This window comes from Aplidium turbinatum, chromosome 6 (genome assembly GCF_918807975.1).
Source record: "Aplidium turbinatum chromosome 6, kaAplTurb1.1, whole genome shotgun sequence".
Lineage (NCBI taxonomy): Eukaryota > Metazoa > Chordata > Ascidiacea > Aplousobranchia > Polyclinidae > Aplidium > Aplidium turbinatum.
This window is the reverse complement of record NC_137477.1, coordinates 28,143,907-28,170,247: the sequence shown is the minus strand read 5'-3', so window position 1 is coordinate 28,170,247 and position 26,341 is coordinate 28,143,907. Positions and strand designations below refer to the sequence as shown.

The window sequence follows — 26,341 nt, the reverse complement described above, 5'->3', positions numbered from 1 at the left end:
TGAATGGTTGCTGTTGTGTGTTTGCCTTATAGTCTACAGAGTCATATGTCTTAGCTGCCAAGCTATTGCAAACCGATAAATGAAGAATTTTATTGGAACGGCAGCACAATGTATTAGCCTAAGTCTAAATTTAAGTGCACTGAAAACGCTGACTAAAATGTAATAAAACACTGCAGTTAGAATCTTAGAACGAGACATTGCATGCTTGAACACAGACTAATTTAAAAAAACGCAGAAGAATTACGGTAATTACAAAACAAAGAAAAACTTTTATAAAGCTGGACAGCTTGGCAGAATTGCCAGTTTTGCGGTTTTTCCCGCGGCACTGGGGTAAGTTTGTTTCAGAATCACTCTCTCTCCATTTTAAACTCCATTCTCCATTAGGCCTACTCCACTCTCCATTCTCAAACTTTGAACGACTATCCCACTCTCTCCATTTTGCTTCAATGAGAAACTTCAAACATCTTTCTTTAAACGAGTATGCATAGAATAATGCGGAAGAAGGGTGATGGCAAATTCAGTTATGTGTACGAAATGCAGGAAAGTGGGTGCATGGGAGATGGGCAAATATGAAGAGAGTAACAAGCAGATCCGGAGATTGGTTTGAATGTGAAAGATGTAAAAACATTGAAGAAAGGTTGGTCCTGTTGAAAAACAGAACGACGACGTTGAATCGGTGAATGCCTTTTGCTATGTACTGTAGGAGATAGGTTGAATGCCAGTGGTAGTTGTGAAGCGGCAGTGACTGCAAGAGTAAGGTTTGGTTGGGTGAAATTCAGGAAGTGTCGAGAGTTGTTATGTGGTAGAAAATTTCCGTTGAAGAGAAACAAGTTGTACTAGTTGCGTGAGATCTGCAATGCTGTACGAAAGTGAGGCATAGAGCTTACGGAAAAACGAATTGGAGATTTTAAGAACTGAGAAAGCGGTGGTGAGGGCAATGTGTGGTGTAAAGCTGGTGGACAAAAGGAATATCGTAGGAACATCGAAGAACTTATGGACTTGCTTGGGTTGAATGAGAATGTTGGTAAGTTGGCGAAGGCGAATGGAGTGAGGTGGTATGGGCATGTTTTGAGAAGGGGTGAAAATGATATTTTGAGAAGAGCGCTGAAGTTGCAAGTGGAGGGACGTAGGAAAACAGATCCAAGAAGACGTGAAAAAGACAAGTTGTGGAAAGCAGCAAGGTCGGCTTGACAAGGACGCTTTTTTAGACACATCCATGTGGAGGCAGGGTGTGAAGACAATTGTGGTACGCGAAGATGGATCCGGTTACCCTCGGTAATGGGGACATTTCCCCATTAAAACTGGACTATTAGTCCCATTACTCAATAGCATTTTGATTTGATGATATTACTTTGAACGAATTTTCGAATTAAACAAAGTTTCGGCTTGTTTCAACTTGCAAGTAGTGGACTACTTTTTAGTGGCGATTAATGGATGAGTTAAATAACATGATGCGTTCTACTGGTGCAAATTAAGCTAAACTACAGTATCACAAGATGTATAAAGTGACAATCTGCTTTTATTCCGACGCTTCGTCAATCACACACGACTGACTTCTTCAGGGAGCTTGACCAGGTAGTGACCATCTGTCTAGCATGGCAAAACACAGGACCATGTTGCTGAAATCAACTAAACATGCCAAATGATAAATCAACATTTTGACAAAAATTATCGCGCGCAAACTCTGAGCTAGAAAAAAAGGGGTATAAATGTTAACGATCAACAAGAAACTTAAATAATAGCAGAGATGAGAGTGAACGGTATAAGTCATGATGAACGAATTGTGTACGCACTACTGCACAGTTTACAATCAGCATGAAACCAATTTAAACAACGTAAAATAAGCAATTACAATAATTTTTTGTAGATAGTAGGAAAAGAGATGCCATCATTGCGATTCATCACATGAAGCTTTTGATTGATGAACCAACTTTCAGAAAACATTCGCTTATTATGGTTTATCAATCAAAGAAAGTAAAAAAAATACAATGCAATAAACACAGTTTCAAAGACTTAAAGTTGAACCCACTGTAAACTTGTTGTCAATTATTTTGAAGAGATTTAAGTTTTTCCTTCAGCTCGAAATACTTTAAACCAAGATCGAGAGAAGAACCTTCCGTCAAAGCTCGTGAGCTCAAACAACTTGAGTATTGTTCTAAAAATTACAATGATTAAGTGATACGAATGCACAGTACGCTATCCCTGGATTTCCGCAACCGCAAACAAGCACAAATGGTAAACGAATATAAGAATACCGTACTGATTTGCAAAAAATGTTGTGCTGTAGATGCTTGTTACTAACTTACCTTGTGTGTCACTGTCAATTGCAAAGTTTCTCTAAGCTACCAACTTTTTATTATAATCAGTGCCGGATTATCCATAAAGATGAAGCTTTAGGCTAACAAAAATTCGGCCAACCATAAATAAGAAAGTTACTCATGGAAAAAAGGTTGACGACTTTCCAACTGAAAAAGCGAGAAAGGTCACCGTCTTGAAATTTTTATAGAATGTAATTTTTATGTAGCCTATGCAAGTGACTTGTAATTCGATGTATCAATCTTGTACTTGTACTGATTTAATGACTTAATTCTCTGCAGCATCTATAGTAGCCTACTAGCTTAATGCTTTGTGAAAACTAACTGCTTGTTCGAATCCACTAACTAAACACTAACAGTCAGTGCCACGAAGGGTTACTGTTTCTTCAAGACAGCAGTGCATTGTCTTCTGTAGATGTTAAGCTGAGATTGGAACCAATTACAGGCCTCCAAGCTCCTTTATTTTTTCGGCGACCAAGCAAGGCCTATCAGAGCTCCTTTTCGGCGGCCAAATTCTCGCGCCCGGCAGCCAACATAAAAAAATTGTTGAAAATTTGTGTTTTTAAAAATCCGTTAATTAATATCACGTTTTGCGTTCGCTCGGATAAAAACAACGTAACCAAGGCCTTGAAACATATTTGCAGTTGTATTTAAAACAGGGCTGTAGAATCGGGCAAAAAAATATACGACTCCCACTCCTCGATCTATAACTGGCAGACTCCGGACACGCCAAAACACGTACGACTCCTATGCCTTGATTTAAATGCATTACTTCCCAACTAGGAGTAGAATTAGTCATCGAGTTTTTACAGGTTGACGCGTAGACTTCTTGCGAAACTTTTATCAGCAATATTTCTGGATGGCGTATCACGGTATCAGAGACTTTTGCTTGAAGAGAAAACAGTTTCACGTCCAAATACGAGTGGACAAAAAAGTTTGAAATACGAATGCGAGTGGAAAAAGTTTCAAATATCAACGGAGTGGAGAAATGTTGGCTTGCGGAAGCTGGCGACCAAACATGACCTACCGGCGTAGTAGTTTCGGAGGCAATTTAATGACTTCTTGGTGGCCATGGCCGCCGGGAGCTTAGAGGCCTAAAATTACCAAACCTGCGGCCATTAACACAAAAGCGCACAAATAACTTGCTAGAGGTTTAGTTGAAATAAGTTTAATACTTCCATTGCAAGCCAAAATAGGTCCTAGAAGCTTTTAAGCACGTAAAAATAGGCCCACAATACTCATAATCCGGCACTGATTATAAGGTATATCTACAAAGTTTGTGTAGGTGTGCGCAGTAGTAGATCCAGGGGCACTTAGTAACGTGCCCGTCCAAAACCGAAAAAAAAACAATTGTTTCCATATTTGGCTTCGCTCGCTCAATCACTTTATTAACCAACTGTGTTTTCAACAGTAAATTTATGAGAAACTTATGTAATGAAAAATAATGCATTACTTCAAACTTAACACATTGCTTCCTCAACTAGTTAACAATAACCAGTGGCGCCGGCAGGGGGGGGGCAGGCGGGGCAGCTGCCCCCCCAATGTTTTGGGCATCATCTTTTTTAATTTTTTTTTTATTAATACATTATTAATATTTTATTTTATTATTTGGATCCCAACCTCAAGTAAGTCAACTCAAGTTGCAAGGGGGGGGGGGGGGGGGGGTAAAAGCTCTCTCTTTAAAAAAAAGTATGCAAAACCTTGATGACTAAATTGTACAGTAGATTAAAAGATTTTCTACAGAAGCAAAGATATAGACTTTTTAAAGTTTTAACTAACGTCACATTGATGTAGAAAAATAACAACCTGTTCAAATTTTGATACCTCACACTCCCATGACTTCTTCCGCGCGCATTTTGGCATTGGTTGCTTGCAGTGATTCTTTCACTTAAACAAAACGTTTTGTTTCAGCAGTTTTGAGTTGTTCGATTCTTAAGTTGTACAGGAGACTCAATTTCTCCAATATTTATCATTTATGTTTCTTCTTTAATCTCAGCAGAGTATAAAACTTGTAAAAGTTTTTCATCCATACGACGTCATGAATGAAATTATATCTCAAATCAGCGTAATGACGTGACATCATCTAAACATTTTACCGAATAATAAATTAACAAATTCGATCGTCAAAAGTGGTTTGGTGGTGGTAAATATTACGTAATGAAAAAAATGTGATAAGGTTGGAAGACATTACGTCATGTATTTTCAATACAAATATGAAGTTTAAAATTTATTCTTTTTTTCATAGTCGTAACTCGTAATCCACCTTCAAAGCGGTACTACAAAGAACAATTTTCGATAAGGGGGGCATGAAGAATAAGTCGACATGACTTTTAACCCTTAGAAGGTTGGGCTCCTGGAGTCTTGCTCAGTTTGGGGAGGAGGGGCTGTCAATTCTTCTTATGCTTTAGGAGTGATATCTATGTTATTTTGGCACGGTTTCAAAATTTGGGAGTCACTTTGTAAAATTATTCACGCTGAGCATATCCGAAAATTAAAACTATGTGAATTTTAGAACTGCTCACATACGTTGAAATGTTGAGGTCACTTATGAGTGTAATTTGTAGCGTGAGTTTAGACATTATTTTTTGGTAGAGTAATGAAGAACGTGCATAGTAATGTTGTGATTAATTTTTTTACATTATTTTACATACAGCCAATGCCCTTCACGCTGTGAAACAGTTAGGATTAACGAGACATGGGCCAAATTAGTTAGGCTACTTTCATCCAGCTGGTGGGAAAATGTTTCACAATAGAATATGAAATATTTCAGAGGATGTGCTGAGAAATGCCTTATATCTTCAATTTATAACCTTTATTCGCTCAAAATTTCAGCTCAATAGAGGTGAATAAAAGTTAGGAAAAGTCAAGAAATCTCGTAGTCGCAGCCTCAGTGGTTTTAGAGATACAACTGTTGACACAAAAAAGTTAAATTGACAGTCCCCCCCCCAACCTTCAAAGGGTTTGCATTGAGTCAACAGATCTATGCCTGGTTTACGTCAGCTCCGGGGATCAGTGGAATATAAGGTTGTCATCTTCAGTGCAACAAGACCATTGATCGATTGGTTTAGTGAGGATTCGTAGTCCCATTGCTTTCATTTTGAGTGATCATACTGATTTTCAATTTATTCTTACAAGACGTTACGTAATGAAAAAATATATAACTAAGGTTGGAAAACATTACGTCATGTCTTTTCAATTCAAAATGAAGTTTAAAATTCATTCTTTTGTTCATAGTCGTAATCCTCCTTCAAAGCGGTATTACAAAGAACAATTTTCGATAAGGGGGGCATCAAGAATATGTCAACATGACTTTTAAGGTTTACGTCAGCTCCGGAGATCAGTAAAATATAAGGTTCTCATTGTCGTGATTGTAAGCCGCGGGAAAATTTTTCTCTAAAAAACAGATTCCCGGGAAGCTAAACATTTTTTCCAGCCCTGGAGAAAACAAGAGAAATTAAATAATATACCACTGTCTTGCATGTCTTGCACCAGTGGCGTAGCCAAGGGAGGGGGGTTCGGGGGTTTCAATCTTTCAAATTGAATTTACGGATGTTAATACATTGTTTACAAGAAAAGTTGTAGCCAATGATGTAGTTTCTCGTCAAACTGTGCAAGGATGCAAGCCATCTGCAACTGCTGACATCGCTTGTTCGATCTAGATTAACATCTAAACAGCTATTCGTTATACAAAACTTGAATATATCAGAAATAGCCTAAAGTAACTTCATTGTCTCAAAGCTTTTTGTTTGACACTCATCAAGATGTATGACCTCTATGACGTTACATTTTCTAAACTTTGGGTTGACTTCAGAGCATAAAAGTTAGTGACTTTCCGGAATAAGATCGTTTTTTGAATCAACCAAAGAGAAAATTGATAAATAATAAAACTGTAATAATCTCGCAAAAAAAAGCAATCAACCTATGTTTCTAAAACAAAGTTTGCCTAATTTTAAACGAAAATGCATTAAAAGAGCAAGTTTTGCCAATACCAAACATTTAAATATCTCAGTCTGGAATTAGCAACAAGAAAACATAGAGACAGCTTTATTTTCAAAAAATGCCGAAGAAAACATGATCTTATCCTTTTGCTCTGCCACCGGACAGCACCATTTTACAGAAATATTCATACCCACAATTTTGTTGAAAATGCTCTCAGAATGCACCAAACTGAAAGTAATTTTTCAAAATTTTCTGGGGGAGGCCCCCCAGACCCCCCGCCGCTAAGTGTCGCCTTCGGCGAACACGCCATCGGGCTTCGCCCGCCGGCTGTCAACACCCCCCCTTTCAAAATTTTTGACTATGCTACTGTCTTGCACTGTCAATATTTTGCCCCCCCAATGTTGAAGGTCTGGCGGCGCCACTGACAATAACATTAATTTATTCCAGTGTGTATAACTGTATATACTGTAGAAGTATGAGGTAAAATGTGTCTTGTATAGTGTTTACTATGGAAGGACAACTCGGACGGACTGTCGAATATAGGCCACAAAACTATAAAAAAACACTGTCAAAAAATCAAACATTTTGATCTTAACTTCAATTTTGAAACAAATCTATAACTCCAACTTTTATAGAAATCTAGTTTAATTTGCTAAATTTAAGCTAATAAACCATTATTGGGCCACAAAACACACAGCCACCAAAAGAAGGTGAGATCTGTCAAGATTTTCTGGTAGCAAGCGCCACAAACAGGCTATGGTAAACTAGTTACTTTGTCGCGCCTCAAACTTTTCGCTGTTCATTTACCAATAATTGTTGCTAAATTTCAAAGTCCGGTGCTCTACTGTTTTTTTTCAAGATCTGCTACTGAGTGAACATAAAATAAATGACACATTTTACAATTTACATTAAACAATGGTCTACAAAAAAATAGATACGGAATGCAAAAAAATAGCGTATTTTTTAGTATGGATAATTAGATTTGGCTTTGCATAAAACATACGTACCAGCAGGTAATGATTTGTTACAAATCTTTTCGTGCCAGCGATGAAAAAGCGAATCCACTGGCGTACGCACAACACTGACGTTGCTTTCAACAAATTTTTGAACAAGTCTCACATCTTCAGAACCCCATCCGGTGATGCTGAGGTCAAACCCACCTGTCACAGATGCAGTGATGCAGTTTATTAAGTGAGAATTTTCGTTTAAATTTATTTTAGTTTCCAGATTACTACATTTTTGGATATGTTAATTAACATATTAGTCTTATTATCCATTTTTAAACTTTAAATTTTATAGAACTTGCTCGTTACAAAAGCTATTTTTCAAAGAGATGTTACTTTACTACCTTGAATCACTTTTTAGAAAAAAGTTAATTATTGAAACCTTTTAAACATTTACATATTGTTGGTTGCTTGAAGTGATTAATGTATGAAGTGATTAATGTATGAAGTGATTAATGTATGAAGTGATTAATGTATGAAGTGATTGCAAACACAGCAATGGTGGTCACAATAGCAAGCATCGGGGCATGAAAAGATAGGGCTCTCATTTTACAAAGCAGCCCCATGGCGACCTTTATATTGCTATGGGTACCGAAAAAAGAAAGCAAAACAATGTACAACAATAAAACGACAAAAAAGACAAAAAATAAACAAATGTTTCAACCATTGCTACCTATACTTTTATAATCCGAAAGGTACTGGCAAGACATTCCATAGCCAAAACTTCTCCAAAATCCATTCTTGATGGAATGTTGCAGCTGCTTCTGTTGTGGCGGTTTAAGTGATTTTCCATACACTACCTCTGGATTGTAAAGGCTGAATACGATTGGGTAAAAAACAGATTTTCCTGAAAAAATAGTTACAGCTCCGACAATCAAAAATTAAACACACAGTCAAGGATTTCATCGTTCTTTCACACGACATGCAATAATTCATCAGCAACCATAACTGTACTCAGATTACAAGACCATCCCAGTCTACAAACAATAAATTTTTAGAATGTACATTCTGTTGCTTCAATCCATTTGTGTCAGAATGCTGATAGAGACTGATCGACAACGCAAAGGCCGTTGGTACAATAGTCAACACCCATCAAGAAAGCGTGAATAGAAACTAGGGATATCCAAAGGGGATACGAAGGCTGTTATTACGTCTGACAAAAGAAGGGCTTCTGTTTATCGTAAATAATAGTCTCTGTTTGTCATAAAATGATAATTGACAACAAGGATTTATGCAAGGAACTTGTTATGATAACTTGCATTACGCTATTAGTATCAAATCAAGCCTGGATATTCATTGCATGCTCATAGTTACATGTTAATTCAACTACCCGCATACTTGCTTTACACCTAGCCTACTGCAAAGGTTCTGTTTAAAAAAAACACTTTACTGGTAACCTTTCAACTGTCTTTCCAAACAAGTATTCTTCAAATATGCTCTACGTAATATTTGCTAACTGTCTTCTATAGCTGACTGTATCATCTGCACAACAAAACTTTCTGCAATTTTAAAAAGAACCGCATATTAAACGCGGTACCAACTACCGCTCTTCTAGTGATGTGAGAATAAGGCAATCGCTGTGAGCCTTCGTATTCCCTTCTTTAGATAATATCCCTGATAGTTGGTGACGTTCTTAAAAAAAGTTACAAATGTTGTCTTTCCTGTTTTTCCCCCAGATGTGATCTAAATCATTGTTCAACAGGCACACGCACACATATAGATTATAGATCCAACAGAAAAAGATCATAAAGTGCTTAAGATAAAGACTATTTGAGCATAGTGACAATTTACAAGATCTTATTTTAAACATAATTACTATCGATGAAACAGCTTTCTAATTTCCCAGCAATACCTTACGGGGAATTGCATTTCTTACGGGTTATGTAATTGGTTTTTATGCCAACAAAATCATTTTCAAACATATTCCATATTACCCTGTACCTGCTGTAGCATGGACACGACATTGGTTCAGAAATGCTGGAGTGAAAGCCATGTCGACGTCACAGAAGAACATGAGGGGGTCGTAGCGACTTTTGTTGCCGTCATGGTCAATTGACTTGGCGCCGTGGTCACGTGCTACGTTGGTATACCCAGAATGAACAAATTATTGAAAAATGACGACACACATTAGGCTTAGCCTACATACATAGCAGCCTAGGTGTTGTAGTTAAAATATATTGCAGAATTTCACAAAAAATACCGGAGTTAAAAAACAAAACGACATCGAAAAAAGGCGATTCACAATTACCTCTGCCTCTTGCAAACGGTTCATTTACAATTTTGACCAATTTATAATTTCCAAATCCGGTAGAACTGTGTAGCAATTCAAGAGTCTTTTCAACTTCAGTTAAGTCGCTGGAACCATAGTATACCACAGTGAGATGAACGTTCTTGTCGGGAACAGCAACTTTCTTAAAAACCTCAATAAAAACTCTGAAAAAAAAGGTTACCAAATCACAAAGCCTGCCAAGCCTTGTAACTGTGTAATGCCGTACTCTGGCTTTAGTTTGATATTTGATCTATCAATTGAACTTGAACGCAATCTCTTCATCATAAGCTATTTTAAACATGAAGTTTAAATACTGCAATGCTAGTCGCTGACAACAATCAAGCCTCTCATAGCAACTGACGTTAGAATACTCGTCATAAATCAATAGATTTGGGCTTGATACCCTGTCGGATCACACCAAACACATTTGGAACTTCTACAAAATCTTACTCTTGCTTGGCGCTTACCAAAGGAATACATTGAGGTTGATTAAGCAGTTTTATAGTAGCAATTTTACTTTTAAAAGTCTTTATTGACTTAAAATCTGGTTGAGTGTCAAGTAGTAACAATTATTCAGCATTGCGCTGTGTAATAAAATTCTGTTTAATAAAATTCAGTACTGTATTCAGTCTGCCTTCATCAAAGACTCATTCTAAACGTGCACTCTGAGTAAGGTAGATGCCGCATTTCGAACAAAGTGCTGCAATTGATTAACTTTTTGCTTCCAATAATGCAGACACCACACTCAACCGACATTTTATCACAAAACAAAGTGGTCCGAAATCTAGATGAATAAGATCTGAATACATCTAAAAGCATGTTAGTAGCAAGCAACAAAGCATGTTAGAAGCAAGCAACAAAGCATGTTAGCAAAAAAAAATATTACTTGAATTTATCTAGCCGCTCATACAGAGGAACAATAAAATAAATAATCTCAGCTTCCTCAGAAAAGGAAGTTTGTATTGAATAAACTGGAGCAAATGGTCGAAATAAGGTTGATCTAAACAGCTTTGGTTTTTTGACGTGCGACTTGTATACAAGCTCATAGTGGATTCCAACTCCCATTTCGATTCGAAACAAACCTGTAACGAAACAATAGTAGTCCCAATTCGATTTAAGCAATATACTGTGAAGTTTATTGTTGGGTAAGAAAAAAATACAAAATTAGAATTTACATCCACCTCTACACCCAAAACCTAATAAACAACCAAAAAACACCAAAATGTAAACAATTTCATGCATAGAAATAAAGATGTGACATTAATAAAGTGTCCATCTCTGAATTGGTAGACTTGGGTTCGATACCCTATCAGCACAAGCCAAAAGTTTTTGGACATGAAGAGTTTTTTGGATCTTATTCCTGGTTGGCATTCAGCAGAGAAAAGAAAATATTCAGAGTAACAATGCACTCGCCAGCGCTTGCATTGTCTGCTTTGTAAAGGGCTGAAAGCAACGCATATCTGCAAGTGGTACAACGCTATTAAAGACACCATCATTACTAATATTGTAATAAAATTATGTTAGTTTCCAAATAAATGCTCAAACACCACAAATGCAACCACATCACGTAACTCAAACAATTTTTTGTAATCACACGGTAACCAACGACCTGGTTTGCATGCAAGCAAAAGAAACCTGTCATGTTAAGATAATACACAGTATTATACACTACACACTGGCTTTTCATCCTACCGTGCAAGAAATCAGCTTCGGTGAATTGATAAGTGGGAAGAACTTTCATTTTCATTGACCCATTATTCAGTGATGCTATGCCAAACGATATTACTGAAGCTAATTCTTTAGACAGATCTTTGTAATTACGAATAAGTTCTTGTGGGAATTGCGTATCCATACCACTTTGAAAGATCTTTTTCCTATTAAATCAATATAAATGAACATTTGTACAATATTACAAAAAAAACTTTACGAATTCAAAAATTACACCCAAGTTTAAGAACACCTGGATTAATTTAAAGAAAGCTATAGAGAGACCTTTCATCTTCAGAACTATTAGATCAGTCCTTTTAAAAAAAAATATCCACAAAGTATTTACAATCTCGGTACCTACTTTAGAATATAAATTTCATGTGACCCCTTGATGGATAGACACAATGCTTGCAATGGTCTGCGACAATTCGGTGCTACCGATTTAGAGATATCCATATTTGCAGATAACCTTTTTCGGAGATGATCGATTTAGTACCGTACCGATGTTCTAGAACAGCGTGGTCCAATTGCAGGCTCGCGGGCCAAACTTGGCCCGCGAGCTCCGTATATTTGGCCCTCGAACTGATTGTCAGCTTTGCTTTAATCTAGCAATATCACTTCAAGTCTTGTTTCTTTGTTATTGTAATTGACAAAAAAACTTTGTGAATGATCCTTTTTGTAATGCATAACAATACCACTTTGTTTAAAAAATTTTCCCATGGGCGTGAGAGTTAGTACACAGCCCCCAAAGCTTTAACTCCAATTATGTAAACTTCAAAACGATCCGTTTTTTCTGTCAAAGAAAACGGAAAAATCTGCAAGCTTTTGGAAGTTAGCGTCAAAGGAGAAGTTTCCTCTTTTAAAAGATGCTGTTCTGAACCTGCAGGCCACTTGATATTTGGAAGTACATACATTTGCGAATGTACGTTTTCGATAATGAACGATATTAAAACCAAAAATCGAAATCAACTTGGAAATGAGGCTCTTTACGCTTGCGTTCGCATGGCCACAACTCCGATTCTCGTGGATACCAACGTTACTGTCTAAAATTAAAATCTAAAGTTGATTAAGTTAAAGATGATCCCGCTTTTAGGGTGAAACAAGCTGTAGAGGTTTTAGAGAGTAGGCTAATAACTATAATGCCATAGGCTATGTATAATTTGCCAGCAATAAGCCAATCAATCGCTATTTAAAAACATTGGCCCGCAAGATAAAAAAAATAAGTTTTTGGCCAGCGTTGAAAAGAAGTTGAACCACGCTGTTCTAGAACATCCACAACGGCTTCTGTTTATTTAGAGAAATTGTGAAATTGTAGGAATCATTTAGTCAGGCGGTTTCCATGTTTAACTTCCCATACCTATGGAAATGAAACGGTTTATGTTGCAGACTATCTTTTTCACAATGAGGTAAAACTGAATTAGCTTGTTGACCCTGGAGATGACTCATGCGTAACGAGTAACCTAGTTAACACACACCATCTGCGGTGGTGACTAATGCATAACGACTAATCAAGTTAACTCGATCTGACGCTTACTACAATGCTGCTTAAATAAAAAGACGCAAGATAGGTTTAAGGTTTTAACTTAGTTGAGCACTCCCCTAAATAATCTCTATTATAATTTCCTTAAATAAATAGTTCCTGAATACTAAAAAGTTTGGGTGTTCATCAGGACAATTATCGTTTCTAGCACTAGTTGCAAGTTGCAACGTTCATCTGAGGAAAGTGAAAGCAACAATAAACAGGTTGGTTTATTGCTTCACTGACGTTTCGCGCACCATGGCAATGCGCATCCTCAGAGCGAATAACATACAAAATAAAGTGGTAGGCTAGCGAAAAAGCGAATGCGAGGTTGAATGTTTATTCTCATTTTACGAGTTATCCCAACGTCCGTTAGATTTTCTGTGACTTCAAACATGAAATCGACTTTAGCGAACTTTATCGAGTTGAAACTATGACACAACGAACAATTACGTGAATACAGCTTAAAGAAAAAATGCATTTTTCAAAACTGTCATCCGTGTTTTGCTTCAATAAGCACTGTATTGATGTATATATATATATTTTCACACTATAACTGCAGGCCTCGAAATTCACGGCGGACATGTCCGCCGTCACAGCATGTGATGTCCGCGGGAAGTACCCTCTAGATCGGTCATATTTGTCCGCCGAGAAATAACACAGGAACTACCGATACAAATCGTCATTGCATAGCACGAGCAATTGTTGCAAGAATATAATTTCCCGCGCATCTAGAAAATGTGAATACTGTGTCTCCTAGCTTCCATTCATGGAAAACTTTCGATTTTTACGTTGCTTCAAAGAATCGATGGGAATACCGGTACTTCTACACTGTAGAAGTACAGTCTACACCAGTGGTTCCCAACCGGGGTGCCAATTGCAATGCTCAAGGGTGCCGCGAGATATTGAGATATTGCAATACTGTGGCCCATTCTTTATATTAACTTTAACCCGTTAAGTGTGGAATTTATTTATTTCTAATCAAGTTTCAGCGTGTATTAAGTTTCGTGTCTCGCAGTTATTCCCGGCTCCTTTCTGTAGAATTGCTTAGTGGGGAAGTCGCTGGCGGTAAATAGATAATCCGCGGCAAGCGTTTGTTTTCTCGCCCTGGAAAAACAGCGTGAAAGAGATTTTGACTCGTTGCTGTTCTAAGTAAGATGGTTGTCGCGTGGAAAAGCATTGTCACGAGTATATGAGTTGAAGGGTGAAATGCTCTCTTTTTTCAGCCTTGAAAAGCAAAAGGAATTTTGTGAATTGCTTTGCGATTACAATTGGGTCTCCAAATTAGCGTATTTAGTAAATATCTTCGACCATTTAAATAACGTGAATGCCAAAATGCAGGGCAAAAATGAAACTCTCCTTCAACCGATAAAACGAAAGCACTGAGAGAAAAACTGCAAATGTGTTCCTTAAAAGTGGAGAATGGAAACTTTGACATGCTTTCACATTTCTCTGAAATGAAAAACAAAGAAGTTGTCTCATTAATAACTCAGCACCTAAAATCATTGGAAGAAAAAATTGAGAAGTATTTTCCCAGCTTGTCCACGGAAAATTACGCATGGCTAAGAAATCCATTTCTGGACTCTCATATTGTTTTGAATCTTAAAGAAGAAGAAGAATTAATTGGCATTCGTAATGATGGAAATTTTAAGTTTATGTACAAGCAGATACCTCTTGACGAGTTCTGGATATAAATTCAAAATGAATATCCTTGCGGTGGAAAAAAAGCTACTGTGCTTTTGCTGCAGTTTTCCACGTCATACCTATGTGAAAGTGGATTTTCGTATTAACAAACTAAAAAACTAGAACCACTACTTATATCGAGGAAGAAATGCGGTGGCTTTACCGAATGTGCCCCCAGATATTACGGGACTTTGTGCAAGAAGTCCAGCCTAAATTTCACACAAACTTTTGAATAAATACATTTATTTACGCACGCTATAGGCTACTGTATAACTCATTCTGTGTTGTTTCATACAGTTATTTGAAATACAGAAACCTCATAAAATTGATCCAGTTTTGCCAGGGTGCCGCAAACTATTTATCTCTTTGATAGGGTGCCGCAAGATCAAAAAGGTTGGGAACCACTGGTCTACACTAATCATGCGCAACTTAGTTCAAGTCTTACGTCACAATGTCTGGCTTTGATCGAGTAATATTGATAACACGCAAGGTTGGTTACAAAATTAGATCATACGAGTAGGCTATAACAGCAAGATGCAGCAAAATTTGTTAAGTTTTGGTATTACAGTAAGAAAGAAAACGCCCACGGAAAAGTAAATTTCGCTCACAACACACACAAAAATAAACCTAAAGAAAAAAGCCCAATGAAACTTTGCACAGCAGAAAATAGTGGCATTAGTGTAGAAGTTTTCCGACTCGTGCCCAGAGCATTGTGACACAAGAAGCCACACGACCTCGTTCGGTGGAAGTTAATCAGTTATGCGTCGTATTAAGCATCTACACGGCGCTTTAACTCTTCGAGCGCACATCGTTGGTCTGATGAAAGCCTTTCAGAGTGACTTCACTGAAATTTTAAAAAGCCTTCTCAACCGCAGCTATACAGTAGTTCTCAAATGGCGAAGAATTATCAAGATAAAGTGATTAAACATGATGATCAACGCTAAAACTGGTGTGTCCGCCGTGAAACTTAATTTGTCCGCCGAGATAGCTGCTCAGACCGGACACGTTTGTCCGCCGTCCACAAAAACGAACTTCGAGGCCTGCTGTACATCAACAATTATGAGAAAACTGCACTACCGGTATTTGATAAAAGACTATAAAGACTTTCGATAAAAAACAGAAGAGAAAACACTTCGCCGTGGTTAACGCTTTGAAGGTAAGTAATTAGCAAAACCAGCGAAACGAAGCTAATAAAACTGACAGCAGGTTTCCACTCTGCTTGAGATCATGACTTTTTGCGTTTTATTTCGATAACTTCACTGTCTTGATCGTTGTTATTCACCCGCATGAAAAGAAAATGAATCGGCTTGTTTTCCAACTGTTCCAATTATGAGCTAACAATATCATTATCAAAACATTTACGACTAGGCGTACTGCATGTGTAAAACTTTGAATCGTTTCAAGCAGCGGTTCTAATAAATTCGGTTTGCGACCTAGGTGTCAGAATAAACAAGACAGTAAGCTTAAACAAAGACTATTTTAATTGAGTAAAATAGCGTTATGGTTATGATGTCATTGTCATCACCTTTCTCGCCTCCCAAGGTTTTTTGAAAAGTCGGCACCTATGTGTCACGATTTCTTTCTATCTCTTATTAATTAGCCTACTCAATAAAACAGTTCTCATTAGTCCATCGTTGCATGATCTACCAACGACAGCGTTTCTCAAAACAATGATCATTATTCATTACGTTTACTGTGAAAGTTTTCAACGTCCTCAACAACTTCAGTGCACCGGCGAGCGAGATGACCCATCTTCTTACATCGGAAACACTTCCTCTCCGGACAGTCCTTGGCCAGATGACCTTCTCTGTGACAGTTGTAGCAAGCCTTTTCATCAAAAGGGCAGCTCCTGGCTATGTGTCCAATCTCTCCACATCGGTAGCAGTGGTTGTCACGGCAACGTCTGTTTTCCGAATGTCCGCCGTCAGCAACGCACTCCCTGGCGAAGTGTCCGCGTCTACCGCATCTATAGCAAACTTCAAATGGTCGTCGCCTGTCTCCCTCTCCTCAGTTCTTCGCGCTCGTAGTGTTCGTAATTGTGAGATTGCCGCTGATTATCTGCAGAACAATCTCAAGCAACATTTCCGATTATAAGATCAACTAAAGGGTTTTGCAAGCATAATGCTTTCACTGTCCCACTACAATACGGAGTTTCGATATATATCTTCGCTAACGGTCCTTGGATTGAAGTGTTATCTATCGACATCACAATGCCAGTTTTTCCCGTTAACTGACTTTCTTTAACCAAATCTCTCCTCACCATTATACCCGTAGAACCAGAATCACGTAAAACTTTTACCTTTTTGTTTCCAACTGTTCCATTCACTACTGGCAGGTAATCTTCAGGTATTATTTTTTCGCAAACATCTTCATCCGGTCTCTCCTCCTCAAGCGCTGGTTCATGAAGCATTATCGCACAACCACCTCGATAAACGTCCGTGTCTTTATCTTTTCCAGACTGATTGGATAGAGAAAACGACTTGTCCTTGCATTCCTTTGCTTCGTGTCCTTGCCTATTGCAACACTTCCTCGACTCCTGATGATTTCTGTTAGTCTTCCTCCAGCAGTTAACAGCCTTATGACCTAAGCCATTACATTAAAACAACGTACATCTCTTGGAACAGCACCTCCTTCAAAATTATTTGCTTGCTCCTCATCATTATCGAATGACAACGTCTCTTCGGTCGACAACTTCTCATCATGGGCAACTAAATACTGTTCCGCCACACTGGCTATGTCTTCTAGAGTCTTTGGACTCCTCTCCATTAGACAGATCTTTTGAACATGAATCTGTGAATTGTTCCTTAACTATAAGGTTTGCCAATCCGTCCAATGATTGTTCGGCCCCCGAAAGTTCAAACCATTTTATCAAAAGGTTTCTTAGACGTTCAATAAATTGACCAGGGCTTTTGTGTCGTTCAGGCTTTGCCTCACGGAATCTTTGACGGTATCCATCCATGCTCGGTAAAATTGCAGGCCTCGAAATTTGTACTTTTTTCCGGCGGTCAAGCATGTCCTACCAGACTGGCCCTTTCAGCGGACATTTAATATCTCAACCGGACATATTTTTTGCATGTAGATTTTGCACAAAATCACACTACAGTAGTCGTGTTTGTAGAAGAAGATTTTCTACAACAGAATAACTATGCAATGGTTGATGGCTTAATCAACCGGCCCTGAAGTATACTGGAGCAGATTGCTTGCAAATAAATCAGTGCGTTAATGACAGTCGTGTAATGACGCAATAAACACAATTGAAATCAGCGTAAATAAGGTCGCCACATTCGCCTAAGCACGTGCGGAACCCGGCTGAGACTTGCTTCTTTGTGACGTTTCTTTTTAACAAACGATCAATGTAACGCAATAATCCGCATTGTTAAAATTAGAATACAATATATCCTGCCGAAAAGTTCAGACAACTTTATTTCAAGGCATTGAAATGATGTAAAAATGGCTACTTTTGACATCAGCTCGTTAACCAGGCCACTTTAATGTGATCTTTAAAGCAATTGCTTGTAGGCCTACTATTATTTAAGGATGTGCCGATTAATCGGAATCGGCAGGTATCGGCAATTTTTGGAGAATCGGCATCGGAAAAAATTGCCGATTCTTTCCGATTCTTTATCAAAGTTTCCTAATCAAAAGTAGCGCGAGCGCGTGGAAATACCGATCAAAGAACGGCTTCTTTGAACAACCGCATCAGCGTCAACTAGCATTCGGAGAGCGGTAGTCTTAAACTCTAAATTATGACGATTGTCCGCCATTTTGTAAACTCTTGTTTAGTAGGCACGAGATCAAAATACTTTCTTTCTTTGAAATGACGAAAAACGTTCAAAGAGAAAATCAGACCAGATAAAATATAAAAGTTGAATGATTACACAACCGTTAGAAGTTAAAGGAGAAATGGATTATTACGTAATAGTTATTAGCTTGCAGTATGCGAGGCGCTAAAAGCAAGTTAAGAGAAAAAGCGAGGGGGTATAAACTGCAAAGAAAATGAGAACAACTGTCTGAAAGATTCAAAACGCTTTTAGAAAAAAAACAAAGGGCGTCAATGGAAAACAACGTGTGAAGTTGCAAGTTATATCTTTTCAGACGCTGAATTGCAGTGAATTAATCTTGTCACTTAGTAAACACGTGAAAAAAGATTACCTCGTTTGCGCAATAATCACTTGATTGTTTGTTCAACCCATGAAACGGACTATGTTACAGCCAAATGCTGTCCCAGCTCTAGTCGGCATTCGGCAAAATTAGGGAGTTTTCTTTGATCTGTAGAATATACCTTAATGCAGACATTTTTAGCGCAGCAAGAAGAGAAATGATTTGGTGGAAACCAAACAATACTATGTTTCCTGAGCTGAGCAAAATTGCAAATAAATTGCTTTCGTCATCACCATCGTCGATCGAAAGCGAACGAATTTTTAGCACAGGTGGCAATATTTTTACGCCTCAACGGAACAGACTTACTCCAGCAACTGGAGAAAAGTTGATGATATTGCATTTTAATTTACGTGCCTTTAATTTTGAATATTAAAAAGCGGAAATGTTCTTTGTAATTATTGTTTAATCGTTGTAAAATTCGTAGTCACTGAAAGTTGCTTAATGTTAATTTACTAAGCAGAGAGAAGTAACTTCCAAGTATTGGCCTATTACGCTTAATGCGTTCAACAAACAATCGTGTGATTGCGCAAACGTAATCAAACCAGCTACCCGGTAATCTTCACGTGTTTGCTAAGTAACAAGATTGGCTGCAACTCTGCGTTCGAAAACAATACTAATTTCTTCACAAGATGTTTTTCTTTTTTCGCCTATTGATGCACTTTAAATGCAAGGCTGGTGTGTTACTTTTTTAAAGGTTTTTGTATATTCAATACCGCTGCGTTCATTTTCTTTTACACTCTAGTCTTTTTATCTTCTTGTTTCAGGCACCTTCTTGAATTCTGCGAGAAAAATACTGCAAACCGCACAAGATAATATTTTGCACACTGCATTAAGCTACGTTTATTTTGCACTCTGTGAGCAATGGCGATTTTTCTCTTTTCACTGATTTCCGCAACAAATAAAACGCGTGTCTATCACCACTTTGTAGCGCGCAAGAAGCGAAGAACTACCGTAAAAAATCACGCTGTCTAGAGCAGGCGACAAAGTGAACGCTTTTAGACATTTCAAAGGCAGCAACTTGTAACAAAATCGCAACCACTTGTAGAGCGCCAACTAAAAGCAGCTTTAATCATTTAACCAAAGAATCGGAATCGGCAAATATTTAAGAATCGGCATCGGCAAAAATTCTGTAATCGGCACATCCCTACTATTATTGCTTCAGCTCCGTATTTGTTCGCGTTAAACAAACAATTGTTACAATTCAAATTTAAAATATATTTTTGCTGCATTAGCTCTATTTTTGTCAAGAATTTTGCGGCGGTCATTTATGACCGACCAATGAGCCGGCTTCGGCAGACATTCGAGGTCATTCCGGAGGTCATGTCCGCCATGACCGCCGGATATTTCGAGGCCTGAAATTGTATCGCTTTAACAGAGCTAACTTCAATCTGTCGTAGTCAATCGCATCTTCTTGTGAAAGTCTCGAATATACAGCAAGAGCTTGTCCCGATAATAACATGCTTAGCTGGGTAGCCCACGTCGACTTCTCCAATTTGGCTATTGTAGCATATTTTTCAAATCTTAACAAATAACTATCCAACTCATCTTTTTCTTCAACAAATGATGGCAATTCTGGACGTCTAACTTGCGCCACAATAACATCTCGAGCATTATCGTTAGTAGAATTAGATCGCTCACCAATATCCAGCTTTTGTCTTTCAAAATCAAGTCTTAACTTTTCCAATTCATATTGCGCTCTTCTTTCTTCTGCTTCGCGTTGCGCCCGCTTCTCTTCTGCTTCACGCTGTGCTCGTTTTTCTTCAGCTTCAAGTTGTGCTCGCTTCTCTTCAGCTTCAAGTTGTGCTCGCTTTTCTTCAGCTTCAAGTTCTGCTTTCCTTATTTCACGAGCAGCTCTTCTATCTTCTCTTTCGTCAGCTTCTCGCTGAGCTTTTTGGGCCATTATCTTGTGATACTCATCCATCACAAACTGAGACTTCTCATTGTCACTCAGCCCCATTCGTTCAGCAATGCTCCGTAAGTCTTCAATCATCTCATGTTTGACGGTATCCGCCATTTTGACAGCTTGTTGTTAATTTATTATTCTTTCAATAAATCTTTCAGTATTCTTCGGTTTTTATTCCGTTTTTCGGTTTATTCCCGGACGAGCCCCCAGAATGTCACGACTTCTTTTTATCTCTTACCAAGAAAAAGACTTGGAAAGGTTCAATGACGTAGTTTAATGGGTTAAACCGAAAAGCAGTCAATTAAATTCACGGATAGTTCTATTAGTGAAATGATATATATGAAAACGCTTGAAGGACTCCAACGAATGGTTCACCACTTCCAGCAATTAATCAAAGTAACAGTAAACAGCAATAGATTCCAACGCTTGCGGCTTTTGATCGAGTTTAACGTGATCCACTCACAGCTTCTCATACGATTCTAATTTCAATCAGAAATTATATTAGCATCAACTTTGCTTTACTCGTATTCAATACTTCAACTCTCGATCAACAATAATCTTTGCGTCTATTACCAACTGCTACTACTACAACAATGATCTCTCATCACCAACTCATAATAATAATCAACTCATCATAATACAACTCCATAATCAACTCAATAATAATCATTACGCAAATTACACCACTATTTATAGAAGGTTGTTTCGGTCTAGTAACATCAAGAAGGTTACGTAATGTCACATTGTTCTGTCAAGTTGCAATAAATGTCAACAAGCAGAAGCTTAAAGAAGTCTAAAAATGTCACGTAGGGTAGAAGATTCTTACATAATAACGATTTCGCAATCAGAGATCCATTGGTAAACATCCTTGTGACATCATGACAAACGATATTTGGTGATCGAGAAAACAACAGAAAGTTTGAGGTTCGCATCAAAGGTTACTTCAGGTCATAACCGATAATAACACATCGCACCAGAATTTTACAATCAAAACAACAACGCTCGTTGAAGACACAAAGCAACCCATCGCGAGGCAATACACATTGATTGTGACACTATGCAAGAGGCAATGTGCTCTTTAATTGCACTTTTGGTTGTTAAGTTTGGGTTTAAGTGCTCACCGGCCCTTGTCAACAAATGTCTGGTTGACATACCCAATGTATGTGTGGTTTGCGTCACACAAACAACTAAATTTATACACAACATTCAAGGGCATTCAACACAGGCATTCCGATTTAATGACATGCAAGAAACTCGTATTGTCACATAACAAACACATTTGCTCTCAAGGCCCAAGTCATTTGCGTTTGTACAATGTTTTTTCTATCTCTTTGCCCAAGTTACTATTTCTTATATTGCTGTTTTATGTTCTTGGTGTGTTCTTATACTTCTTCCTTTTTTTGTTGGGTTTTTACTGTATTATTACGTTTATTGTGATCCTTGGTTTAATTTACAAGTATTCATTTGGTCCTCAGAGCAATTTGAGTTTGAAACCCTTGTTCTAGAGCAGGGGTCACCAAACTTTTTTCTCTGAGGGCCGGATTGCTGCCAGATTAACAGCTGCGGGCCGGATGCAAATTGCGAAAAGATATACAACTATTTAGAATCTCCATTGGCTTGAATTGAGCACAATAAATAACAAAGTCAGCGGTGGAATAGCAAAGTTGTGATGAAAATCGAAAGGTTGCTGGAAAAGTTATCCTCTGCTGTGATACACTACATAGTTCAGGCCCTTAGAGGCAAAAATGAGCATCTTTAGGCTAAACGTGTTACACGTTGTTTTTTTGCTTTTTTTTGTAGTTGATGAATCTAACTTCAATTTTAGTGGGTGCCGCAACTTTTTGGGTCACGTGATCACCCCCAAATCGGGGATTCCCCCAAGTCAATTTTGAGCTCTTTTCACGGCATTTTTATGCAATTAGATACGTTATTTTTTTACATTTGGACTGACTGCCACTACAAAATACACGAGATAAAAATCACACAAAATTATGTTATTAATGACGTCATTGTGACGTCATGTATTAATTTTTTGCTTGTTTTTTTCTTATTGTAGTCGCTTGTTTGTTGTTGGTGTTACTTGTTTGGTTACAATAAGTTACCAATAGTTTTTCAACTGATTTGATTAGTATTGAGTGTCAGTACTAACATATTCAAAATCTTAAGAAATCCAACTTCCGGAAAGTGGTTATTTTCAAGTTAGCTTCCAAGATGGCCGCCAAACCATTGAACAAAACAGTAAATTGACCATAACTCGGTCATCATATGACCAAAACATGTAGTTTTGGTGTCTATATCTAGGTTTTTCTACCCTGTGAAGTCAATGAGACTGTTCTCAGAATTGTTGAATTATCTGATAGCCTATAAATTCAATATGGCCATCCAAGATGGCCGCCAAACCATTAAAATAACAGTAAATTGACCATAACTAGGTTATCATATGACCAAAACGTGTAGTTTTGGTGTCTATATCTAGGTTTTTATACCCTGTAAAGTCAATGAAACCATTCTCAGATTTATTAATTCATCTGATAGCCTATAAATTCAATATGGCAATCCAAGATGGCCGCTAAACCATTAAAATAACATAGTAAATTGACCATAACTAGGTCATCATAAGACCAAAACATGTAGTTTTGGTGTCTATATCTAGGTTTTTATACCTTGTGAAGTCAATGAGACCATTCTCAGAATTGTTGAATTATCTGATAGCCTATAAATTCAATATGGCAAACCAAGATGGCCGCCAAACCATTAAAATAACAGTAAATTGACCATAACTAGGTTATCATATGACCAAAACGTGTAGTTTTGGTGTCTATATCTAGGTTTTTATACCTTGTGAAGTCAATGAGACCATTCTCAGAATTGTTAAATTATCTGATAGCCTATAAATTCAATATGGCAATCCAAGATGGCTGCCAAAACAATTAAAAATGTACAATAAGAATGTATTGTTTATTAATAAACCAGGTAAATTTCTATATATATTTGGGTTAACTGAGCAGGCATAAAGAGCTCATACGATGTGGTCATGTAGACTCTTGACATAATCAGCGTAAAGAAAGCAAATGGATCAAGTATTACTAATGCTCATCGCTGTCGCTCTCGATGTCATCGTCTGTAATTATGTGATTGCTGTATGGACACATGAACCACTTTGGCATGGTCCACATCCAGCATGGTATGGTAGCACATATCTCCGGCAACTACAGTGAGGTGAACACGATTCGCAATTGCAGTGATCATTTTCAGTAGGTTGTTCGGGGCAGCTTTTATGTCCGTCATGATTGGAACCATCTGATTATTGTCTACTTTCCATCCCCAGTCTAGAGCATCCATACCATCGTCAGTAGCCTACCCATCCTGACCATAATCTGGTAGTAAACTCTGAGGCAGTGGAATTTGGTAAAGGATGATGTAGGTGGCAAACGTTCAGGGTCAATCAATCAATCAATCAATCAATCAATGTTTTATTTGTCAGTAACAGGAACATAGGTACATGTTTGAAATATGCAATATACACAGTACAAAAGTTACACAGGTTCCCATACCGACAGGGAGACAACGAGACGACCATACGGTCTACTAGTCAATTGCCACCCTACGGAAATTACGATTGGGCTGTTTTAATTGGATTGGGCTGTTTTAATTTTCTTGACCATTGTATTGTATCGCTGTGTTTCTAGGTTACTACTGCCATCGTTGCCAAACATAACGGTCATAGCTTTGTTTCCAAGATCCTTAATGATGTGGTCTGTCTGATTTGGGAGAATAAAGCAATTTGCACATTCTTTGATTATTGGTTGACTTTTCACTAGTTTCTTGAAAGCGTCTTCTTCCCGATACCAAATATCCTTGACGTTGAATCACAACCGGTGAATGAAGAGGAGCTGTAAGCATAATTATGTCTGGTCCGATGATTGCTTTAAGTTTGTTGATGTCGTGTATCTTGGTTGCGTTTAAAGCCTTTTCGGAGCGGAAGTAGAGGTCTTTAATGTCTGGGTCAGTGTCAGCATAGCGTAGTATCAATATTAAAAGGTCCGTGTCTTCACCAATTAAAGTCGTACTATGTCGATGAGGGCTGTCCATCTGCCGTCTTGACGATGTCAACATCTGCATCACCTGGAGCGTTCCTCACATTGCAGCTTCTATTCCTCAGTTGAGCAGAAATTAATCCTTCCTTGTTGGAAGCTCGAGGCAAGAACTGCTCCTTCTTTCCAATGAACTGGGTGTCTACAGTAAAGTGAACAACCGGGTGGACGTTCATGCCGCGTCTTTGATGGGTATTGTCTTTGATAGACGGACCACCATATCCATCAAAGACCACCGTTGCTAAGCGATAATGACGAATGGTAAAATCTGCACACGACTGTGCAATAGACCCATAACTGTCTCCAGTTTCCATGGCACTCGATGCAACAAGAACCCTCCATCAAGGACGTAGTGATCGGTTTTCGAGGCAGATTCTTTCACTACTTCATAATCGGCTGACATCACACTGCTGGCATGTTCTGTGATGGCAGTAGCTATTTGAGGCATATCTTCTGCAAGAAACAGGGTCTGGATGTTACGTGGCTGTCACAAGTAATACTCGTCTTCCTCTCAACTGGTCTGAGTTTTTGGGAAATGACAGCAACAAAACTGCGTTATATCAACTGGTTCAACAAGCTGTGATAACTTTAGTCGATCCAGACTTGTTTACGATTGTTGTAACATCGTTAGATACAGCTCTTAACAATCAAACATTGGACATGCCTGAGGTTTCCGCATGTGATCACGAAGAGGCAGACACCCGTATGTTTCTCCATGTGAAACATGGAAAATCCGATGCTATAGTCAAAACAGTAGATACTGATGTGGTAATTATTGCGATTTCGTGTTTTGACAAGTTGGAAATCTGTAAACTATGGGTTGAATTTAGAGTTGGAGAAAAAACTCGCTTCATTCCAATCCATGATATTGTTTCATCTTTACCTCAATCTCCGATGATTTGCGCTTCTTTACCTTTGTTTTATGCTATCACAATCTGTGATACTGTTTCGTCTTTGGAAAAAAAGGCTTGGGATTGTTGGATGCTTAATCTTACCGCAATGTGTGGCTTATTTAACTCTCTAAATGTCTCAAGCTCACCTAGTTCTATAAATGACATACAAAAGTATGTCATAGCTCTTTATGGCTATGGTCCTACTATCACGGATGTAGACGAATGCCGTTATATGATGTTTAGTTTGTTTACCAATGGTTGCACTATTGAAAAGCTGCCACCAACGTCAGCTGCTCTGATGCAACATACACGCAGAGCGATACATCAACCTAAAATACGGAAATCAAGCCTCGTAAATGTTCAGCAACTACCTTCTCCTTTAGCTTGGGGTAAACATAATGATGCAAATCAACTTGTTCCGTTTTGTCAGTCTACTTGTGGCTCTCGATGTTCCTGTAAGAAAAAATCCATAAAATGCTTAAGTCTTTGTTCATGCGAGTACGAAACATGCAATTCGACCACAAAATATCCAATCCTCTTTGATGTTTCATCTTCAATCCACATTGACGTTTCATCTCCAGTCCACACTGATCATTCAAGAAATGCTTTTGACTTTCTAAACTCTATCTTGTAACTTGAAAAAACTTGTCGTACACGAATTTTTTTAACATCAAATTACGTATGGTAGGAATTTAACATCGAAAACCGCTAGTTTTTTCATCTTGAATTAACAGTGTTAAGACTCTGACATTGCATCATCTGGGGTCGTGTATTAATTTGATTTGTAGATCATAATTAGGTAGGGTGCATCATCTGCCCCTCATTTTTTTGTTTGATTTTCTGCAGTCGATTAA

General features: G+C 38.0%; 1 protein-coding gene across 2 annotated transcripts in view; it reads right to left on the bottom strand.

Moving 5' to 3' along the window:
- Positions 1-93: 93 nt before the first annotated feature.
- The window catches only part of LOC145772757 (chondroitin sulfate N-acetylgalactosaminyltransferase 2-like), a 36,131-nt gene continuing 9,883 nt past the window's right edge, over positions 94-26,341 (bottom strand). Inside the window, exons 5-12 of one of the 2 annotated variants that reach the window (XM_082584636.1) lie at positions 11,220-11,401; positions 10,414-10,609; positions 9,507-9,691; positions 9,200-9,334; positions 7,932-8,105; positions 7,262-7,414; positions 2,030-2,155; positions 94-1,629 (exon numbers count right to left, since the gene is read on the bottom strand). In XM_082584636.1, coding sequence (XP_082440762.1) covers positions 2,043-2,155; positions 7,262-7,414; positions 7,932-8,105; positions 9,200-9,334; positions 9,507-9,691; positions 10,414-10,609; positions 11,220-11,401 — 1,138 coding nt within the window. In that variant the 3' untranslated portion in view covers positions 94-1,629; positions 2,030-2,042. Of the gene's footprint in view, positions 2,156-7,261; positions 7,415-7,931; positions 8,106-9,199; positions 9,335-9,506; positions 9,692-10,413; positions 10,610-11,219; positions 11,402-26,341 lie in introns of both variants that reach the window. The other variant, XM_082584635.1, reaches the window with a different exon arrangement.